Source organism: Canis aureus, chromosome X (genome assembly GCF_053574225.1).
Source record: "Canis aureus isolate CA01 chromosome X, VMU_Caureus_v.1.0, whole genome shotgun sequence".
Classification (NCBI taxonomy): domain Eukaryota; kingdom Metazoa; phylum Chordata; class Mammalia; order Carnivora; family Canidae; genus Canis; species Canis aureus.
Window position 1 is genome coordinate 72,192,410 of NC_135649.1, and position 17,072 is coordinate 72,209,481.

General features: G+C 43.2%; 1 protein-coding gene across 1 annotated transcript in view; it reads right to left on the reverse strand.

Moving 5' to 3' along the window:
* Positions 1 to 5,057: 5,057 nt before the first annotated feature.
* The window catches only part of AR (androgen receptor), a 186,478-nt gene continuing 174,463 nt past the window's right edge, over positions 5,058 to 17,072 (reverse strand). Inside the window, exons 5-8 of the mRNA XM_077889678.1 lie at positions 12,392 to 12,536; positions 7,095 to 7,225; positions 6,075 to 6,232; positions 5,058 to 5,423 (exon numbers count right to left, since the gene is read on the reverse strand). Coding sequence (XP_077745804.1) covers positions 5,268 to 5,423; positions 6,075 to 6,232; positions 7,095 to 7,225; positions 12,392 to 12,536 — 590 coding nt within the window. The 3' untranslated portion in view covers positions 5,058 to 5,267. The remainder of the gene's footprint in view (positions 5,424 to 6,074; positions 6,233 to 7,094; positions 7,226 to 12,391; positions 12,537 to 17,072) is intronic.

A 17,072-nucleotide genomic window follows, 5' to 3' on the forward strand; every position in this document is an offset into this window, starting at 1 on the left:
CACACAGACACCCAGTAGCAAGAGCACCTCAATCATAGGTGAGTGAATTGTGTAAAATTCGGAGCACTTGCTCCAGGTTCCCAAGTGTAGGAAACTGCCCTTTTCTCACAAGGATGTTGAAGAACAAAGAATGTTCTTCCTTCTTCGAACGCTCAGGTCCCATTAGGGGTCTACTGGTTAGTCATTCGGGTGGGCCTTTGGCCCCAAGCCTGGGCCTTCCCTATGGGAAATCCCAGTTGATTCCAATGAATCTTCACCACCCTTTACACATTCATCTGTCTTGGGCTAGTAAAGTGCAGTACATCATGTACCCTATCCTGTCCTCCCCTATGGGTAAGGCCCCAATAGAGGCAGAGATCTCTTAGCTATCTGATCAACCCAGGTATCTTGTCCATTCTGAGAGGGCTTCCAAAGTGTCATTGTAGCCTCTCTCATAAGTACATGGTATCAGTTATGACCTGGAACCAAATATAAAGGTGCAGAGAAAGATAAAGCTGTCAGAACACATTATATCTATACATATATAATTCAATTTTGAAACATGGATACAAATACTAATTTACAATATATTTCAACCTTCTGCCTTAAACCCAAGAGAGCTTTTTGTGTCATCCAAAGTGGGCAGAAATGAGAATTTCTGCCTGCTGTCCCTTTAGTGCAAAATCTAGTCCTTTAAATGCTCCCCTTCTCATCAAGGGCTTCACATCTTCAGATATGCTAACATGGGAACTAGCAAACACAGTGGCCAAGACAGCTCCATTTCCAACCATGCAATAATGGAGCTTTAAGAATTTGCTCAGCAACTACTAGAGAAAAAGAAAGCTAGTTATGCTTATAAAATCACTTAGTGAAGGACCTATAAACTCAGTTTTTTTCAAAATTATCTTTCACTTTGCTAAACATGTATATCGTTTGGGGGAAAACCCACAAACTCTTATAAGTCAATGAACAACAAAGTCCTTTAGTCTGTCTTTGGATAATTTACCAAAGAGGCACTAATGTTTGCTCCCTCCATGCTCTTAAATTTTGGTATCTTAGCAGATACAGTGTAATCTTTGGTTACATAATGTGATGTTTTCATCTCTTTGTCTTTTTTTTTTAAATGCTTTCAAAGATTTTCAAAGAGATTAGTGGTGAGAAACAGACCTGCCTATAAAAGGCAGCAGGGGTATAAACCTCCTTTTACAAGAAAATGCACATGCTAAATGGCTTATTTTGATTTTCAGTTTGGGATCTGATCCTGTGCTTTAGCATTCCTGGTTCCCATGACCCCTTAAGGGGGTTGAGCACAAAGGCCACTCTTTTGGTCCAGTGCCCTCTCACCTGGGGAACTGGCACAAGATAATTAGTAGTCAGCCTCTTGTTTCCCCAGAGCCACACAGGGATAGTTACAGGGCTGTCGGCAGAGTCTTGTGAAGTGCAATCCTGGCACAGGGATGGGAAGGGGTCGAGGGGAGTGGCTTGGGCTTTGGAGCCCCACAGAATATCAAGAGAGCAAAGAGGGCAAGGCCATGTCTGTACTGTGGCTAATGAAACAAACTCTTAGAAGCTACTCAAAGCTCAAAGTTAGGTCATTCGTGTAGTGTCACTATCATGTGTATGATGAAACTACTTTCTCTTAAAGTGCAAATAGAAATACCTCTTGCTATATATGCATATATGTATTTAGAAGTAGAATATGGATAGGGAGGGACTCTAGCATCAGCACATTATTTCTCAACCTGAAATCACCTCAGCAACTATCCAAAGGACAAAGCAAAGTTTTTTTCTCTTTTTTTTTCATGCCAGTGAACATATATAAAAATATATGTATTACTGATTTTCTTTTTCAAAGATAAATGACAGAATTCTTTGAAAAATTCCATTCTCATTAAAAAAATAACGAACTCTCCAAGAACAATGGTATTGTCTGTGGCACAGATAAGCTATGGAACAAAGAACCCAACCCTCATCTCAGCTCAGAGGCCAGGCCCAGAAGAGCTGCCAAATGAACAAGAGCTGAAACTGCCACAAGACTGTTTTCTTTGACCACAGAGTTTGTGACTCTCTGGCAGCACAGATGGGGCATTCTCCCTGGTGCTCCTTCTTTTTCTCTTCCTCATTCTATCCCCATTGAACACTGCAGACTTCTTTGGAGATAGTTACCATTACTTGTCTGGGAGGGATCCTCATCTTTCCATTCATCAGGTGAATGGATCTAGGTGGCCAATCCTTCACAGGTGAGTACAGTGTACCAACCACATTAACTCTGTTTGTACAGCAGAGTGCATGCAAAATGAGACTTCTGTCAATTACACTGGCTAGAACATCAATGGCCAAAAGGAAAAAAATCCCCTTTTTTCTGTGGGAGAACAAAGCCAAACTAAGATCTCCTTCACTCACTGAAACCCCAGTGCAAAAAAACACTGGGCCTAAACCCTGGTTCAGGCTGTTTTTTCCCTAGTCTCGCCATTTGGAAATTCAGCATAATTTAGTTGTTGCTGCTTTTAATTACACTGCTGTTTCACTGATTTTTGGCTTTCACAAATACAAAACATATATATTCATAAAGACAAGAGTCACAATTGGGAAATCCATAAAGGTGAAAAATTTGGTAGTCAACAGAAATAAAAAGGAGAGCATCCAGTATTTACAAGGAGAGATATTAGAATGATATAATCAAATCCATGTACCATAAAAGATGAAAATCATTTTAAAACAGATGTAAAAGAACTATTAAACTATAACCTAGTGTAACTAAAAACAGTGATGGGTTGTTTTTTCTTTGTTTTGTTTTGTTTAAAACAGCCAGAAGTAATCTCATGAGCTTACATAAGCCAAATGATGATGTCCTAAAAACAAACAAACAAACAAACAAACAAACAGAATTCGTCTATCCTACCTCAGAAAGAGAACCTGTCAGCTTTAGTTTTGTCCAGCAGTCTTGGATTGGTGTATCACCCATCTTAGGTTCCCCTGTCTCTTGTTATTTAAAGAAGCTGTTTTGCAAGTTCATTTGGCTATTAATATCAACACAGAAACCAGGGGAGGAAACCCATGTAGATAGTAACATGTCACTCAGAAACTACCTTCTCAATAAGTAGAGTGAAATGGGCAGCTTGGCAACTGGCCCCTAATTTCTTGTGTTTAGCAGATGAACATAAGAGCTAAGTGAGGAAGCAGTTGCCAAGATGAGAAAGTAGGTGGACATTCCCCCTGAACTCAGGACTGGGGGCGAGGGGCAAAGTCAGCAAAACAGAGGTGTGCCAAAGGACCATATGAAACCAGTGTTCCAGGAGCACACCCTGAGTTCATGGATGGCAGCCCATTGGAGCCATGCCAACCAGACCTTTCCAAAGGAGGTCATGGTTCTGTAGTATAAATGTTTCAGTCTCCCTCTGGCTGAGAGGCAGTAACAAAGGTGGGGGGGGGGGTCTGAGTGAGTATGGCCAACGTCAGAGCCCAGAATCAGCAGTGGAGGAGAATGATGCATAAACTGACCAGATGGTGCCCATCTGGCTTTAGATTTTGCCTTTGAAGACTTTAGTTTAGTAGTCAGTCTCCTCTTATTTCTTCTCTCTTCTTCCCAGGACTTCTGCAGGTGGACACGCTAGGTGGCAACAACAGCATATACAGGGTTTCTGGTTCTAGCGCCTTCATTCTTCTCACCCTGGTAATTGAGTTTTCTCTTTAACCCTGACCTGCATAGCCCCTTTAGCTGCTCTGAAGGAAGAAGTAAATATTTCTCCACTTGGTGGGAAGGTATCATCTCTAGGGTACAAGGGCAAGATGCCCAGCTTGTCCAATCCCATCGATGCCTTCTTTCCAGTTTGTCTAAGGGCTCCAGAGATCTAAGAGTTGATGAAAGATATCTGGTAAGAAGTCTTTGAGCCTACTGGCATCTAGAGATAGATAAAGACTGCTGGCTTGCTAGCTTTCTTGGTGGTAGCAGCTCTTAGCAGAGTCTGTGAACGTGCCCAAATAAATGGACAAGTATCACCAATATGGCTGTAATACAGTCTGGTGAGGTCCAGGCCCACAAACCACTGAAGGACAGGTAAGAAGGAGCTCTCACAGGTGCATATGGAGTCAAGCGGAAAACATTCAGGTCTTTTAAAGGTAAGAGAAGAGAGTGATCAAATCTTCAGTGTCCTAAGCAGGAAAACAATCAATGTATCGATTCTTTTTCCTCTGACTCCAGCCCCAACCTCTTCTCTGACCCACAAATGGGAAAGCAGAGCTGGCTCTGGAAAAGGCCTTCCAAAGGGTCAGATCTCTCCTTTCTTTCTTACTGGTCTGACTCTTCAGTGGAAGTGGCCAAGTTGTGGCAAAAGAGAACATTCAATTCAAAGCTCTTAGAAAAGCTTATTGAAAGTCAATTTGAGGGTGGAGGCAGAGGGTGAGAGAGAAAAAGGCTTGGTTGGAGGGGAGGCATTCACATGCAGACACATTTTCAAACAAGAAGCACATTTTCAGTAAGATGAACTGGACTGCAGTTAAGCAGTCTAGCCATCAGGGGCCAACGCTGTGGGCAGGTACTGGTGATCCACCTCTCCTCTTAGTCCTCTCTTAAATCTGTCTCTCCCCTCCTAACTCATCTCTGGGGTCATCCTGCCCTCTAACGGCAATAGCCATTGGCAGAAAATAAAGTCTCCCAGGGAGGCTGAGCTGGGGGTGGGGGGCGCGAGAATAGTGACTCCCTATGGGCTTGCGATTTTCACCTTATTCTAGTCACACTGTTGGCCTCTTTGGGGGAATTGTGTTTGTCTCTTTAAGAGGAAAAGAAACCCTACAGGATTTGGGGTTTCAGGATGGTTGTTTGTTTTCATTTTTGTTTTCCCAGATACTCAGCTCTCTAAACTTCCCGTGGCATTAGGTGAGTAAACGTTTGTGTGGCTGGCACACAGTGCAGTGCTATAAACAAGCACAACTTGACACTGGGCCACATGAGGATCATCACAGAATTAAAGAAATACAACACCATTCACAACACAGATAAGAGCCATGGCAGGGAGCAGAGTCTGAAAGTGCCATGGGAGGATCAGACAGGGAGGTAAAAAAAAAAAAAAAAAAAAAAAAAAAAGGAAAAAAAGGAAAGGAGGAAAAGAAGGGGGGAAAGTACAGCAAATAGAACTCAAGAACACCTTCATGACAGACTGTACATCAAAAGAGGAAATTCCCCAAGGCACTGCAGAGTAGTAGTGCAGAGTTATAACAGGCAGAAGATATCTGAAAAGAGGAGCGGGGGTGGTGGTGGTGGTGGTGAGAAGACAGGGGCTTCTAAAGCTTCACTGTGTGTGGAAATAGATGGGCTTGACTTTCCCAGAAAGAATCTTGGGCACTTGCACGGAGATGATTTCTGCCATCATTTCTGGAAAGTCCACGCTCACCATGTGGGACTTGATTAGCAGGTCAAAAGTGAACTGATGCAGCTCTCGAGCAATCTGGAGCAATAAAGAGGGAGAAAACAGGCTTGACAAGGAGTTGGCTTCAGTCAGGCTCTTCCCCCCACCTTTAATTTCTTCCTCCTTCCCTGGCCCCGATCCTCCCTGTCTCTACATGTTTGTGTTTGCGCATGCATACACTAAATGGTCCCCAGGGAGTTACTGGGGGCTCCCAAGAGATCTCTTACACAACTGCAAGCTCTCTGACTCAGGACTGTGTGTTCCTCCTTCCCAGCATGTGCATGAGAATGCACACATGTGCACACCTACATTCTCTTCCTCCCTCTCTCACACAGACACACAGACACACACACATACACACACGCGTACAAACATACAAACGTGATTCAAGGAAGAGGGGAAAAACATTTAGGTCTGTTTTGTCTGCCTAGAGAACTTATCTGCTCTAAGCCCTTTCCCTGAGTCCCAACTGCTCTGTTCTCAATTCCTCCACCTCTTTCACAACATCCAGGGGCATTGTGACCCATGTTCCTTTCTTCTCCATTGCATTTGCTTCCTGGGCCACATTCATATTCAGAGGAGAATGGAAGCACCACCCAACAAGAGGTGCCAGATCCTAGAAGAGTATATGATCACTTAGCTCTATCAAGTTGCTTCTCCCTGACAAAGCACCCTCCATCATTTGCTTACAGGTTGCACAGAGTCCAGGAGCTTGGTGAGCTGGTAGAAGCGCCTTGAGCAGGATGTGGGATTTTTTCTCTTGCAAGCAATGATACGATCAAGTTCCTTGATGTAGTTCATTCGAAGTTCATCAAAGAATTTTTGATTTTTCAGCCCATCCACTGGAACTGATGTGGGATGAAGACAGAATGGGGAGGAGAAGCATGCCCACAAAGAAGCATTAGACAAAGCACCAAGTTTTCTGACCACAAACTTGACCCCCACCCCCACAGGGAGGGAACCATCTACTTGGTTTCCTGTCAGTTGAAGTCTGTACGCCTGGGTCCTTCAGTCAGCCAAGAAGTTCTAGACAAAAGGCTAGCTGGACCCAATTGGAAGGGCATCAAGTAAATACAATTTACTGAGCCTTTCTTTTTTCTAGTCTTCTTATCCACACCTTTCTTTGAATCTGTGGTTTTACAATGTCACAGTCCAGCTCTGACTTAGACAATTAAAATATATAGCTTTGAATATCAAATGTGGCCTATCTTTTTCCTTATGGGGGCTAAGACAGCACTCCGTTTAGAAGAGACATTAAAGAAAGATTACTTGGCTGCCTAACAAACCCTATCTGGGTTGCTTACATGGAACTCCTACTACTGGCAGAAGAGGACATTCCTTTCAGGAGGCAATACCTTCTGCTCTGCAATAAATTTAAGGTGATCTTTGCCTGTTTCTATGGGAGATGCTATGGAAAATTTCAGAGACCTGCTACAGCCAGCCCCAAAAGCCTTGTTCCAAAGAGAGGCTGGAGGTAGGTAGGGATCTAATAGACGTTGAGTTCTAGCAAAGAAATTAGTCTGTGGTCATGAAATTCATACCTGGTAGGAAAAAAGGATGCTAAGGGAGCATGGAGGAGGGAGGGTGAATGAAGAAAGAAAATGCCTAGGAGCTGGCTTCTCCCCGATAAATCTTTAATGGTAAAAGTGGTTCCCCTTTGAGTGCCTATGACCTCAGGGACATTTTATTTGTATCTCTCCAAGCACTTACTAATGCTGAATAGCAGCAGCGCCTTCATGCACAAAAATTCCTGCGGGGTGATTTGGAGCCATCCAAATTCTTGAGAGAGGTGCCTCATTCGGACACACTGGCTGTACATCCGGGACTTGTGCATGCGGTACCTGAAGAGGAGACATCCAGAGAAAGGAAAGGAGTAAGAAGGAAAGGCTTAACAATAAGCTGTGAGAGAATGTCTTTGGTTGCCCTCCCCTTCCCAGGTTCTCCAAGAAGAGCTAGCAGTTTCTCTGGGTGGTGCTTTATTGACAAGGAATGAGGTTGTTCTTTTTTCCCAAAATCCTGACATCCTGGTAACTACTCATCTTCCCTGGTCAGGATATGGGTTAGCACATGGAATTTCCAGGTCCCTGTGCCCTCTTATTTCCTGAGACAGAGACAGGAAAGCCTAACCAAATGAACACAATGGGCCAGGCACATGGTCTCCCTGACTACAGTTCTAATATCCCAGCTACAGCCAAAGCCAGAACCTGCCTCCCAGGCATCCCAATATGGAGTATTTCTAGGAGATAAGTTTTAGAAATCAAATCCTAACATAAGGACACCAGGATCCCCAACTGGCCACAGTAATTTATCCTGTCAATTCCCCTGTCTTTTGGTATAAGTGTCATTTCCCTTGCTAGAAATTTTGTCACTTAAAAAAAAAACAAAAACAAAAAACCTCCCAGGGAAGAAGATTCCCCACTGTCCCTTCAAAATGAGTTCCAATGCTTATCAAATCAGCCAGGAAGTATTTCTGAATGTCCAATCTAAATGTACCTTGAAGAGGTACTCCTCATATACTGGTGGTTTCTTATCACAGTTCAGGAGTAGTAAACACATGTGAGTTGTTTTTGTTACAGTGACTTGTCAACAGATCATCACATTAGCACCTATAAATTATAAAGGGAAATGGCCAAGGTTTGAGCAGTTTCTCAGGGGGGAACAATCTTTCTGTCTTATCACTGGCCATGGCAAGCCTCTATGAAGATAACAGCATCTTCCTGCTAGTTGGCCTTCCTGGTTTTCAGCACTTCAGAAATCGTGTGTATGTGTGTGTGTGTGTGTGTGTGTGTGTGTGTGTGTGTGTGAGAGAGAGAGAGAGAGAGAGAGAGAGAGAGAATGAGAGAAAGAAAAAGACCTACAAAAACTGATTTTATATCTTGTGGAGAAAGGAAAGGGAATTTGACATCCACTGAAGTGGTGAGGAGAAAGACCTCCTAGAGCAGTAGGCTTGAAGGCTGTGGTTTGACATTTTGGTCCCCAAGCCACTAGCCTGTTCCCCTGTTCCATAGGCTAAGAAGGCCTGGTACTGGTTGGGTGGAAGGTCAGCATCCTATCTTAGAGAGATCTTGGCTGGCCTGGAGAAAAAGGGAAGGCGGGCAGATGGTATATTCAATTCAGGTTGGAGACCAGCTAGAAAGAGGAAGTATTTAAACAGTATCACAAGTCAACTGACCAAAGCAGTGTTGCTCCAAGGTCCTTCACCCTAGAGAATTTTTGAATAAGATCTGCTGACCCTGGGACCTGATTCAGCTCCAGTCTATACTGTACTTGCAAGCCTCTGTTGGTGATAACACTGCAGTATTTTTACAGTTGAAATCACAGCCCTAATATGGAGGATTGATCTAATACTCCTGCAAGTCCCAGGGACAGAGAAATGTGGGAAAAAAAGAAAGAGAGGAGGAAAAGCAAGGGAAGGAATTCAGAGGGGAAGGGAACAAGAAGGAGAAAGGACAAAAAGAGTAGGGAGAGAGTTAGTGGAAAGAGAGAAGAGAGTGGAAGGTAGAAAACAAGGAGCAGGAAGGGATCCCTGGGTGGCGCAGCGGTTTGGCGCCTGCCTTTGGCCCAGGGCGCGATCCTGGAGACCCGGGATCGAATCCCACATCAGGCTCCCGGTGCATGGAGCCTGCTTCTCCCTCTGCCTGTGTCTCTGCCTCTCTCTCTCTCTCTCTGTGACTATCATAAATAAAAAAAAAATAAATAAAACAAGGAGCAGGAGTGGAATTCAGGAAGAGAGCAGAGGTAGGTGAGAATAAAGGAGAGTGGTAAAAGAAGAGATGAACATTGCAAAACACCAAGCACAGTGCTTGGCATATGGTGAGTGTTCAATAAATGACAAGTAGGAAGGTGCCATTATAATGCTACTCATCATTCTACAGACCCGAAGACTGAGGTTCAGAGACATTAGGTAATTTATTCAGGGTCACATAGCTGGGGTCCCACCTATTACCCTCACAACATGAGTTCTCCCCAAAGATGTTGACGAGGAGAGAGGAAAGCAGGCCTGATGACAGGCCTGATGTCAAAGAGATCAGGAAATGGGTTGGCTCAGAGTCCTTCTCTCTCCTTTTGGGCTTCAGCTTCCCTATGAGTATCTTGAGTAGGCTGGCCACAATTAGTGGCTTTCAACTGGAGGGGACTACCTCCCTAGGGAGCACTAGATGTATGTGGGAAAAACTTGGACTATTACAGTGACTGTGATCCTATTTGGTATTTAGTTGGCAGGTGCCAGGCCTGTTGAATATAAACATATTCCCATATGCAAGAACATCCTACACAATGAAGAATTATTCCTCTGAAAATGTCACCAGCATTCCTGTTGAGAAATACTGGTTTAGATGTTTCTAGAGACTTGAAGAGCTCTACCATAGTGGTTCCTACAAGAGGAACGGGAGCACTGTTGTTTCAGGAGCTCTGGGGCTTGATTGGTCTAGGACCCTGCCCATGTTAGGAGTCTTGTGGTGCTTTCTTTTTTTTTAAAGATTTTATTTATTTATTCATGAGAGACACAGAGAGAGGGGCAGAGATATAGGCAGAGGGAGAAGCAGGCTCCCTCTGGGGAGCCTGATATGGGACTCAGTCCCAGGATCCTGGGATCAGGACCTGAGCCAAAGGTAGACGTTCAACCACTGAACCACCCTGGCACCCCATCCTGTGGTGCCTTCTGAAGAGATACGTGGGAGTGGGCCAGAAAGCTAAGGAGTGCCCAATTACTCATATCGAGGTGGAAAAGGAAATGAGGATTTAGAAAACAATCAACACCTTGCAAAGATTCAAGGGTCTTAGGGCTCTGGATGGGAAGGGTGGTGCAGGATGTTAATTCAATCACTGGAGGGTAGGGGGTAGGAGTGAGAGTTACACACAAAGAGGGCTTTTAGAGGCCTACTACCCCAGAAGATGGCATCATAGGTAACTCTTTGGAAATCTGGAAGCTATAAAGCAAGTTGTGCCAAAAGCCCAATGGTTATTCTTAGCTCCTGGCTACCGAGTTAGCTGGGTTGGAAGAGGGCAGCTGGGGATACTCATTTTCCCCCATATGGCCCTGCTGTACTGGAAGGAACCAGTAGCCTGTACATTTTATTTTAAGGCTCTTCTGGGTTAGAGGGCTGGAGGGGAAGGAAGGTCAATTCCTGCCCTGACCAAAAGGATTCTCTGTGGTGAGACTGGCTCCAGGTCCTTGGGGAGAATTTTTTGGGCAGCTCCACTCACAATGCTATCAGGGGACCTCAAACAGCAAGCATAGAGAAAATTATCACTATTAGGGAAAGAGTATCAGAAAGGTACTTCTTTTTTATTTCTTGCCTATTATGGGACAAGCATTTCACATCCAGTAGCTTTCATTTTAGTCATCATAACAAACCATTTAAGAAAGTTGTATTTTATTAACAGACCGTGAAATTGAAGGTCAGAGAAGTCAAGTCTTGCCCATAGATAGTGGTCCTTCACCACTAGAGAATTTTTCCTATAAACCACAGGAAATTATAGAACAGAGATTTTAGTTGAGAAAAGTGTAATTCCCGAATCTCAGCCCTTGGCCAAATTCATGAAGTATAAATAGAGCTGGTGGGCAGGCAAGCATAAATCAAATCTCTTTTTAGTATTTTTATTTATTTATTAAATTTTATTTAAATTTAATTAACATATAATATATTACTAGTTTCAGAGGTAGAGGGAGGCGATTCATCAGATGCATATAACAACCAGTGTTCATTACATCACGTATCCTTCTTAATGCCCACCATCCAATTACCCCATCCCCCTACCCACCTCCTCTCCAGTAACCCTCAGTCTGTTTCTTTTTTTTTAAAGACTTTATTTATTTATTTATGAGACACACACACACACACACACACACACACACACACACACATACACAGAGACAGAAAGACAGAGAGACAGAGAGACAGGGAGAGGGAGAAGCAGGCTCCATGCAGGGAGCCTGACATGGGACTCCATCCGGGTCTCCAGGACCACACCCTGGGCTGAAGGTGGCACTAAACCGCTGAGCCACCCGGGCTGCCCGCCTCAGTCTGTTTCTTGTAGTTAAGAGTCTCTCACAGTTTGTCATCCTCTCTGATTTCATCTCATTTTATTTTTCCCTCCCCTCCCCTATGATCCTCTGTTTTTGAGTTGGATGCTTAACCAAATGAGTCACCTAGGCACCACTTAAACCTTTTTTTAAAGAGAAAGGAAGTGGCTGGGCCAATGTCACATGGCCAGAGAGTGGTAGAGCTGCTCCTCCCTGTCACTTACCACCATGAGGCAGTATAAGAGCTGAGAGTTATACAGACATACTTTGAATTTTGTCACCAACATGCCTTGGGTGAGTCACTTTGTTTTGTTGAGCTTAATTCTTTTTTTTTCTTTTTTTTAAAGATTTTATTTATTTATGCATGAGAGACAATGAGAGAGAGACAGAGACACAGGCAGAGGGAGAAGCAGGCTCCATGCAAGGAGCCCGATGTGGGACTTGATCTCAGGATCACGCCCTGAGATGAAGGCAGACGCCCAATCGCTGAGCCACCCAGGTGTCCCTGTTGAGCTTAATTCTGAGGGCTCAACGAGAATGGATTTAGAAACTATCTCCTATAGTCTTGGCACAGAGGAGCTACTACAAACTGTGATTGGCAGTAGCCTTCAGTGGTAGCAAAGGGACCACGGGAACTTCAACTTTCATAGCGAGTCTCTTTGTCCATTCCCTACATTGCTTGGAGTGAAGGAAAGGGACCCTGACATGACGTTGAGATAATCTACAAGGCAGGTCAGAAATTGGCTAAAATACTAGGTCTTGGGTGAGAAAGGAATGGCTCAACACCAATCCCCCATTGCTTCCCACCAGGTGGCCTTTCAGCAGGCCAAAGCCACCTCAGGTTGGGAAGTCTGGTTGGCGCCTCTACTGCCTAGAGGTCAAATGGGCTACCCCCCACTGTTGCTCCCATTACCATCACCACCCCCAGTCAGGTCTGGCCAGGGGTTATGTTTATGTGAGTTCTGGGCCCATGAGTACTTACTCATTGAAAACCAGGTCAGGGGCGAAGTAGAGCATCCTGGAGTTGACATTGGTGAAGGATCGCCAGCCCATGGCAAACACCATGAGCCCCATCCAGGAGTACTGAATGACTGCCATCTGGTCATCCACGTGCAGGTTGCGGAAGCCTGAAGATGAGGTACAGGCAGTGGTCAGACTGAGCAATTGATGAGCTGAATGAAGTCCCAGACCTCCACTAGGGTGAGAACCACTGGCACTCAGGCAGCTCCTGAGGAGCCCCAGGGGCCATTAATGCTGAGGAGCAGGGCAAGAACAAACTATATGGTGGGGATAATATTCCTTGCTCTTCCTATTTCAGTGAACTACTTAAATGAGATGATGATGGGAGGCAAAAGATGGTACTGTCAGTTGGAGGAGAGTAATAATCTAACACTGACTGCTTATAATGAATAACTCTTTAACAAGTATATCACTTATATTAACTCATTTAATCTTCCCAACAATCCAATAAAAAGTAGGTACAATTAGTAACCCCATTCTGTGAATCTGTAAAAGTGAATTACAGAAAGGTTAAGTAACTTGTCCAAGATCATAAGGCTAGTAATTGGCAGACCACATTCTAAAGCCAAGTAGTCTGACTCCAAAGAGCACAGGCTCTTGATTACTGGGCCTTCCTGAAGATGCAGTGTAATAATAATTTCTTCTATGTGAACAGCACTTTGCACTTTACAAAGACCTTTTCTAGCTATAATCTTATTTGTCCCTTCTGACAACACTGTGAAATGGATTTTATTACATATCAGCATACGTTGGAATGCCTTTGATAGCCACTGACTTCTCTACACCACCTTTGGGCTCTCTCTCTTTTCTCTGATTCTCTTTCTGACTCTAACTTCCTGTTCATTATTTTCCATTCAACAAATAACCAAGCTCTGCTAGCTTCCTACTCTGCCAATTCTGCCCTACTGCCATTATTATACACAAACAAGTTCTTTATGACCTGCCTTCTTAGACTAATTTCTTGCTACTTCTCAGATTTTTGGTTCTAATTGTTTTGAAATACTTAGTTTGCTGAATACACCATACTTTCTCATGCCTCTATAACTCTGCTATCTCTACACAGGCAGTTGCCTTTGCCTAGAATGCATTCCTCCCTCCTCAGGCTTTCCATCTGATAAATACCAATTCATCTTTCCAATATTCACTGAAAAGCACCTTTCTCTGTGAAGCCTTTACCAACTCATCTAAGCAGAAGATTTAAAGATTCTTCCTTTACCTTCTTACTGAACTTTGTATAGCCCTACCCAATTATAGCACTCATTACACAGTACTGGGGTTTACTTATGTACACATCTGTCTCCTCCATAAGACTTGTCGATTCCCGAAGACAGGAACCATCCCTTCTGTTAACTTTTCCTCCCTAGTACATAGCACAGTTCAGATATTTGAGTACACATCTTTGAAATATTAATTCAGTATTTATAATATTTATTAATTTGATATATTTATTAAATCAAATGGAATAAGAACCCCCAGTTTTTTTCATTTTATAAAATTATAATTAGATGATATCCAAATTATCTCCCTTAGTCTCAGAGAACAGAGGTTCCCAGATGCTACTTCCACAATACCACACAGGTAGAACAGATGTAGCTATATTTTTCTGGAGGTTTTGAGGCAGCTGAATGTTTGGAGCATCACCTCAGAGCTCATCTCTTAACAGTATCCCATTTCTCCTTTCTCCAAAAGATCCAGAATTATCTGAAACTTTGCTTTGCTATATCTCGTTAGAAATGTTTTCATGAATTTAGGTAAAGCTTCTAACATTCCTTTTGATGACCTAATTTAACTCTCACAATAACCCAAGAGGATAGACAATGTGACATCCATTTTGCCAACAAAGAATCCGAGGGGCAGATAAGTTCACTGACTTCCCCAAGGTCACACAGTCTATATGTGGCTGAATTGGGACTAGAACCTAGGTGTTCTGATTCTCTACTTCAGAGCTTTTTCCACTCTACTGCTGAAGAACACAGCTCAAGCACTACCAAGGTCCTGAGTGTTTCTTAGCCACAGGCCCAGGTCTGAAGTCTACACTATCTAGACACGTTGTTCTGCTGGTTTGGTTCTTGCCTACCCTAAAACTCTATTTCCTCCTTCTTTTCTTTTAGGTCCCAAGCTTATTAGACATCAGGGACCACAGAGTCCCCATATCACCAGCACTGCAGCTCAATGAATTGGCTGCAATCTTAGCTCTCAGACCTGTGCCTCCCTTCTTCACTGTAGTGATATGCTGACAAACTAGCTTAAGTCTCAGACCCCAGAGTATCTCCTGCCAAAAGTCATTCTGTAGCACAGACCTCCTGGTACTGACTCTTCCCGGTAGGACACAAATGCAGGGACCAAGCATAGAACACCTCTTGGAGAAAAGGCCTGGGAGCTTGAAACCTGAACCTCTGAAGCAGAAGCAAGGAAAGACTTGGCTGCTTAGTGTGTGAATATGAGGGTGCGTAGGGAGAACAGGGATTAAACTATACAGGTACCAAAGAAGTCGTCAGTACTGATGATTTTTTTCCCTCCTTGAGATGCCAAGGAACTAACAAAGAAGAGAAAAAAGGGAAAGCTTAGTTTGGTTGTAATACTAGTTGTAATAATACTAATGGTCCTTAGTGAGACCTCCTTTGTGCTCAATCCTAATTACTGTGTACACATCAGCAACATAGCAGGCTAATTTTCCTACAGGTCTAATATGATTACAATACCTAACTCTGTTTTCTAATGCTCAGCCTTTGAAGTCGCCTGCCCAGATAGCATGACTATTAACTAAGGGATGACTTGAGGACAGTAGCCCCAGCCTCCAAGTTTCCTTTAGCACATCTTCACTTAACACCTACTTACTACTGTTCTGGAGAAATAAAGAGGAGTCATCGTCAGGTTCTGAAACACACCAAACAGGTTAGGGAGCAGAGAAAGTTTCACTGAGATTCTGTTTTCTCAATAAAATGTAGTCAACTATAATTTCTTAGCAATCTGCAGTGGAAACCTGTAGTCTCATATCTAGTCTGGAGCACACGTCCAAAGAAAGGCCAGTAGAGAAATCCTTTAGTGTTATAGTGCATCAGACAGCTAAGGTCTTCAAATAAGATAAATCATCCTTGGGATCCATGCATGAGCTTCTAGGCAAGGCTGGTGGCAGCTTAAACTGATTTTAGTGAGAGCAGTGGCTTAGCATTCAAGCCTCATAATAATGACCCATCATTTACACAGCATCTACTATTGTGTCCTCTTTCTATATAATCTCAATGTTACTAACAATTAGCAAGTTACTGATTGTTCTACCACCTCTGCAAATGTAAAAAACAGAAGTACGTGTAGACATGTGATTTGCTCAAGATTGCACAACTAGTAGTATATAGCTAAGATTCCAAATCAGAAGCATCTGATTATAAATACACTGTATATAATCTACTCATACACCCTCAAGTGGTAGTTATTATTTATTAATGTCCAGGTACTATCCTAGGTGATTTACATATATCATAACCATCACAGAAAACTTCTGACAAAATTTATTTAAGTAGATGTCTAGCATAGTGGCTTGCAAAGGACAGGCAGTCAATCTGCTGAATGAGCAAATAACGTGAACTAGTAGGTAATTACTGATGATATGAAAAACAGTTCTTATGAATGTGGCAACTGGCTTTCTTTTGAAGCTACCATTTTAAATGACTCAGGGTCAGAGATCATCTCCTCTGATGAGCTAGATGGTGAACTGATACTGATTTGCAGACTTGTTAATATAGAAAGAGGGTTTCTCGGTTTGGGTGATGGGCTGAGGAAAGCCAGTGACCCCCAGGCATGCAAACTTTGCCATAATGATTTACAGTAGGTTACTGTAAAGACCACCAAATTAGAAACCAGGCAACGTAAGCTCAAATTCTGGCTCCATTTGTTAAGTAACCCAAATGGAATGAGTTAGTTAACCTCTTCTCTCTGAGCCTTGTCATTTGAAATGGAAATCATAGCTCCTATGATTAACAGGGCTGCTGTGAGGATTAAGTGGAATCGGATCTACAAAAAGGTTCTCTATTCAAAAATAGGATGATTTAAGTGGTTAGCAACAGCTAGGAAGATTAAACGGATTCTCACACATGGCATTAAGACATCCAGCTGAATAAGTGATAAGAATTAAAGCAACTTTCTCTTTTTTGTGGTTTTTCTTCCCTCTGTGAACCCTCTGTTTTGTCACACTGCACACACAACCAGTCTGTGGGCCTTCTTCCCAGTGATCTTATTGTCTAACCAACCTCAGCTTCTCAAGCAAGGAAGGTGTTAGGATGGTCTGCTGGATGCCTGGGCCTTTTGAGTTAGAAAGAAAAAATAAAGGCTTGATAGCCAACATGCAATGTCTTAAAGGCAACAAGATCATATTATGATCCAGGTAGGCTCAGATGAAGCTCTGGCCCCTCACTGGAAACCCCAGGGCTCCGGAACTATAGGGGAACCACACAGACTATGGGTAGAGTGGGATGAGGAAGGGATTTGGAATCAGGAGGGGACCTGGGCTTAAATTCTGCCCCTGCTACTTTCAGACAATGTAACTGTAGCCAAGTACATCACTTCTTAGAGCCTGAGTGTATTTCTCTCTTAAATAGGAAAAAGAATCCCTACTTTATAGTACTGTTATGAAGATCAAATCAAGT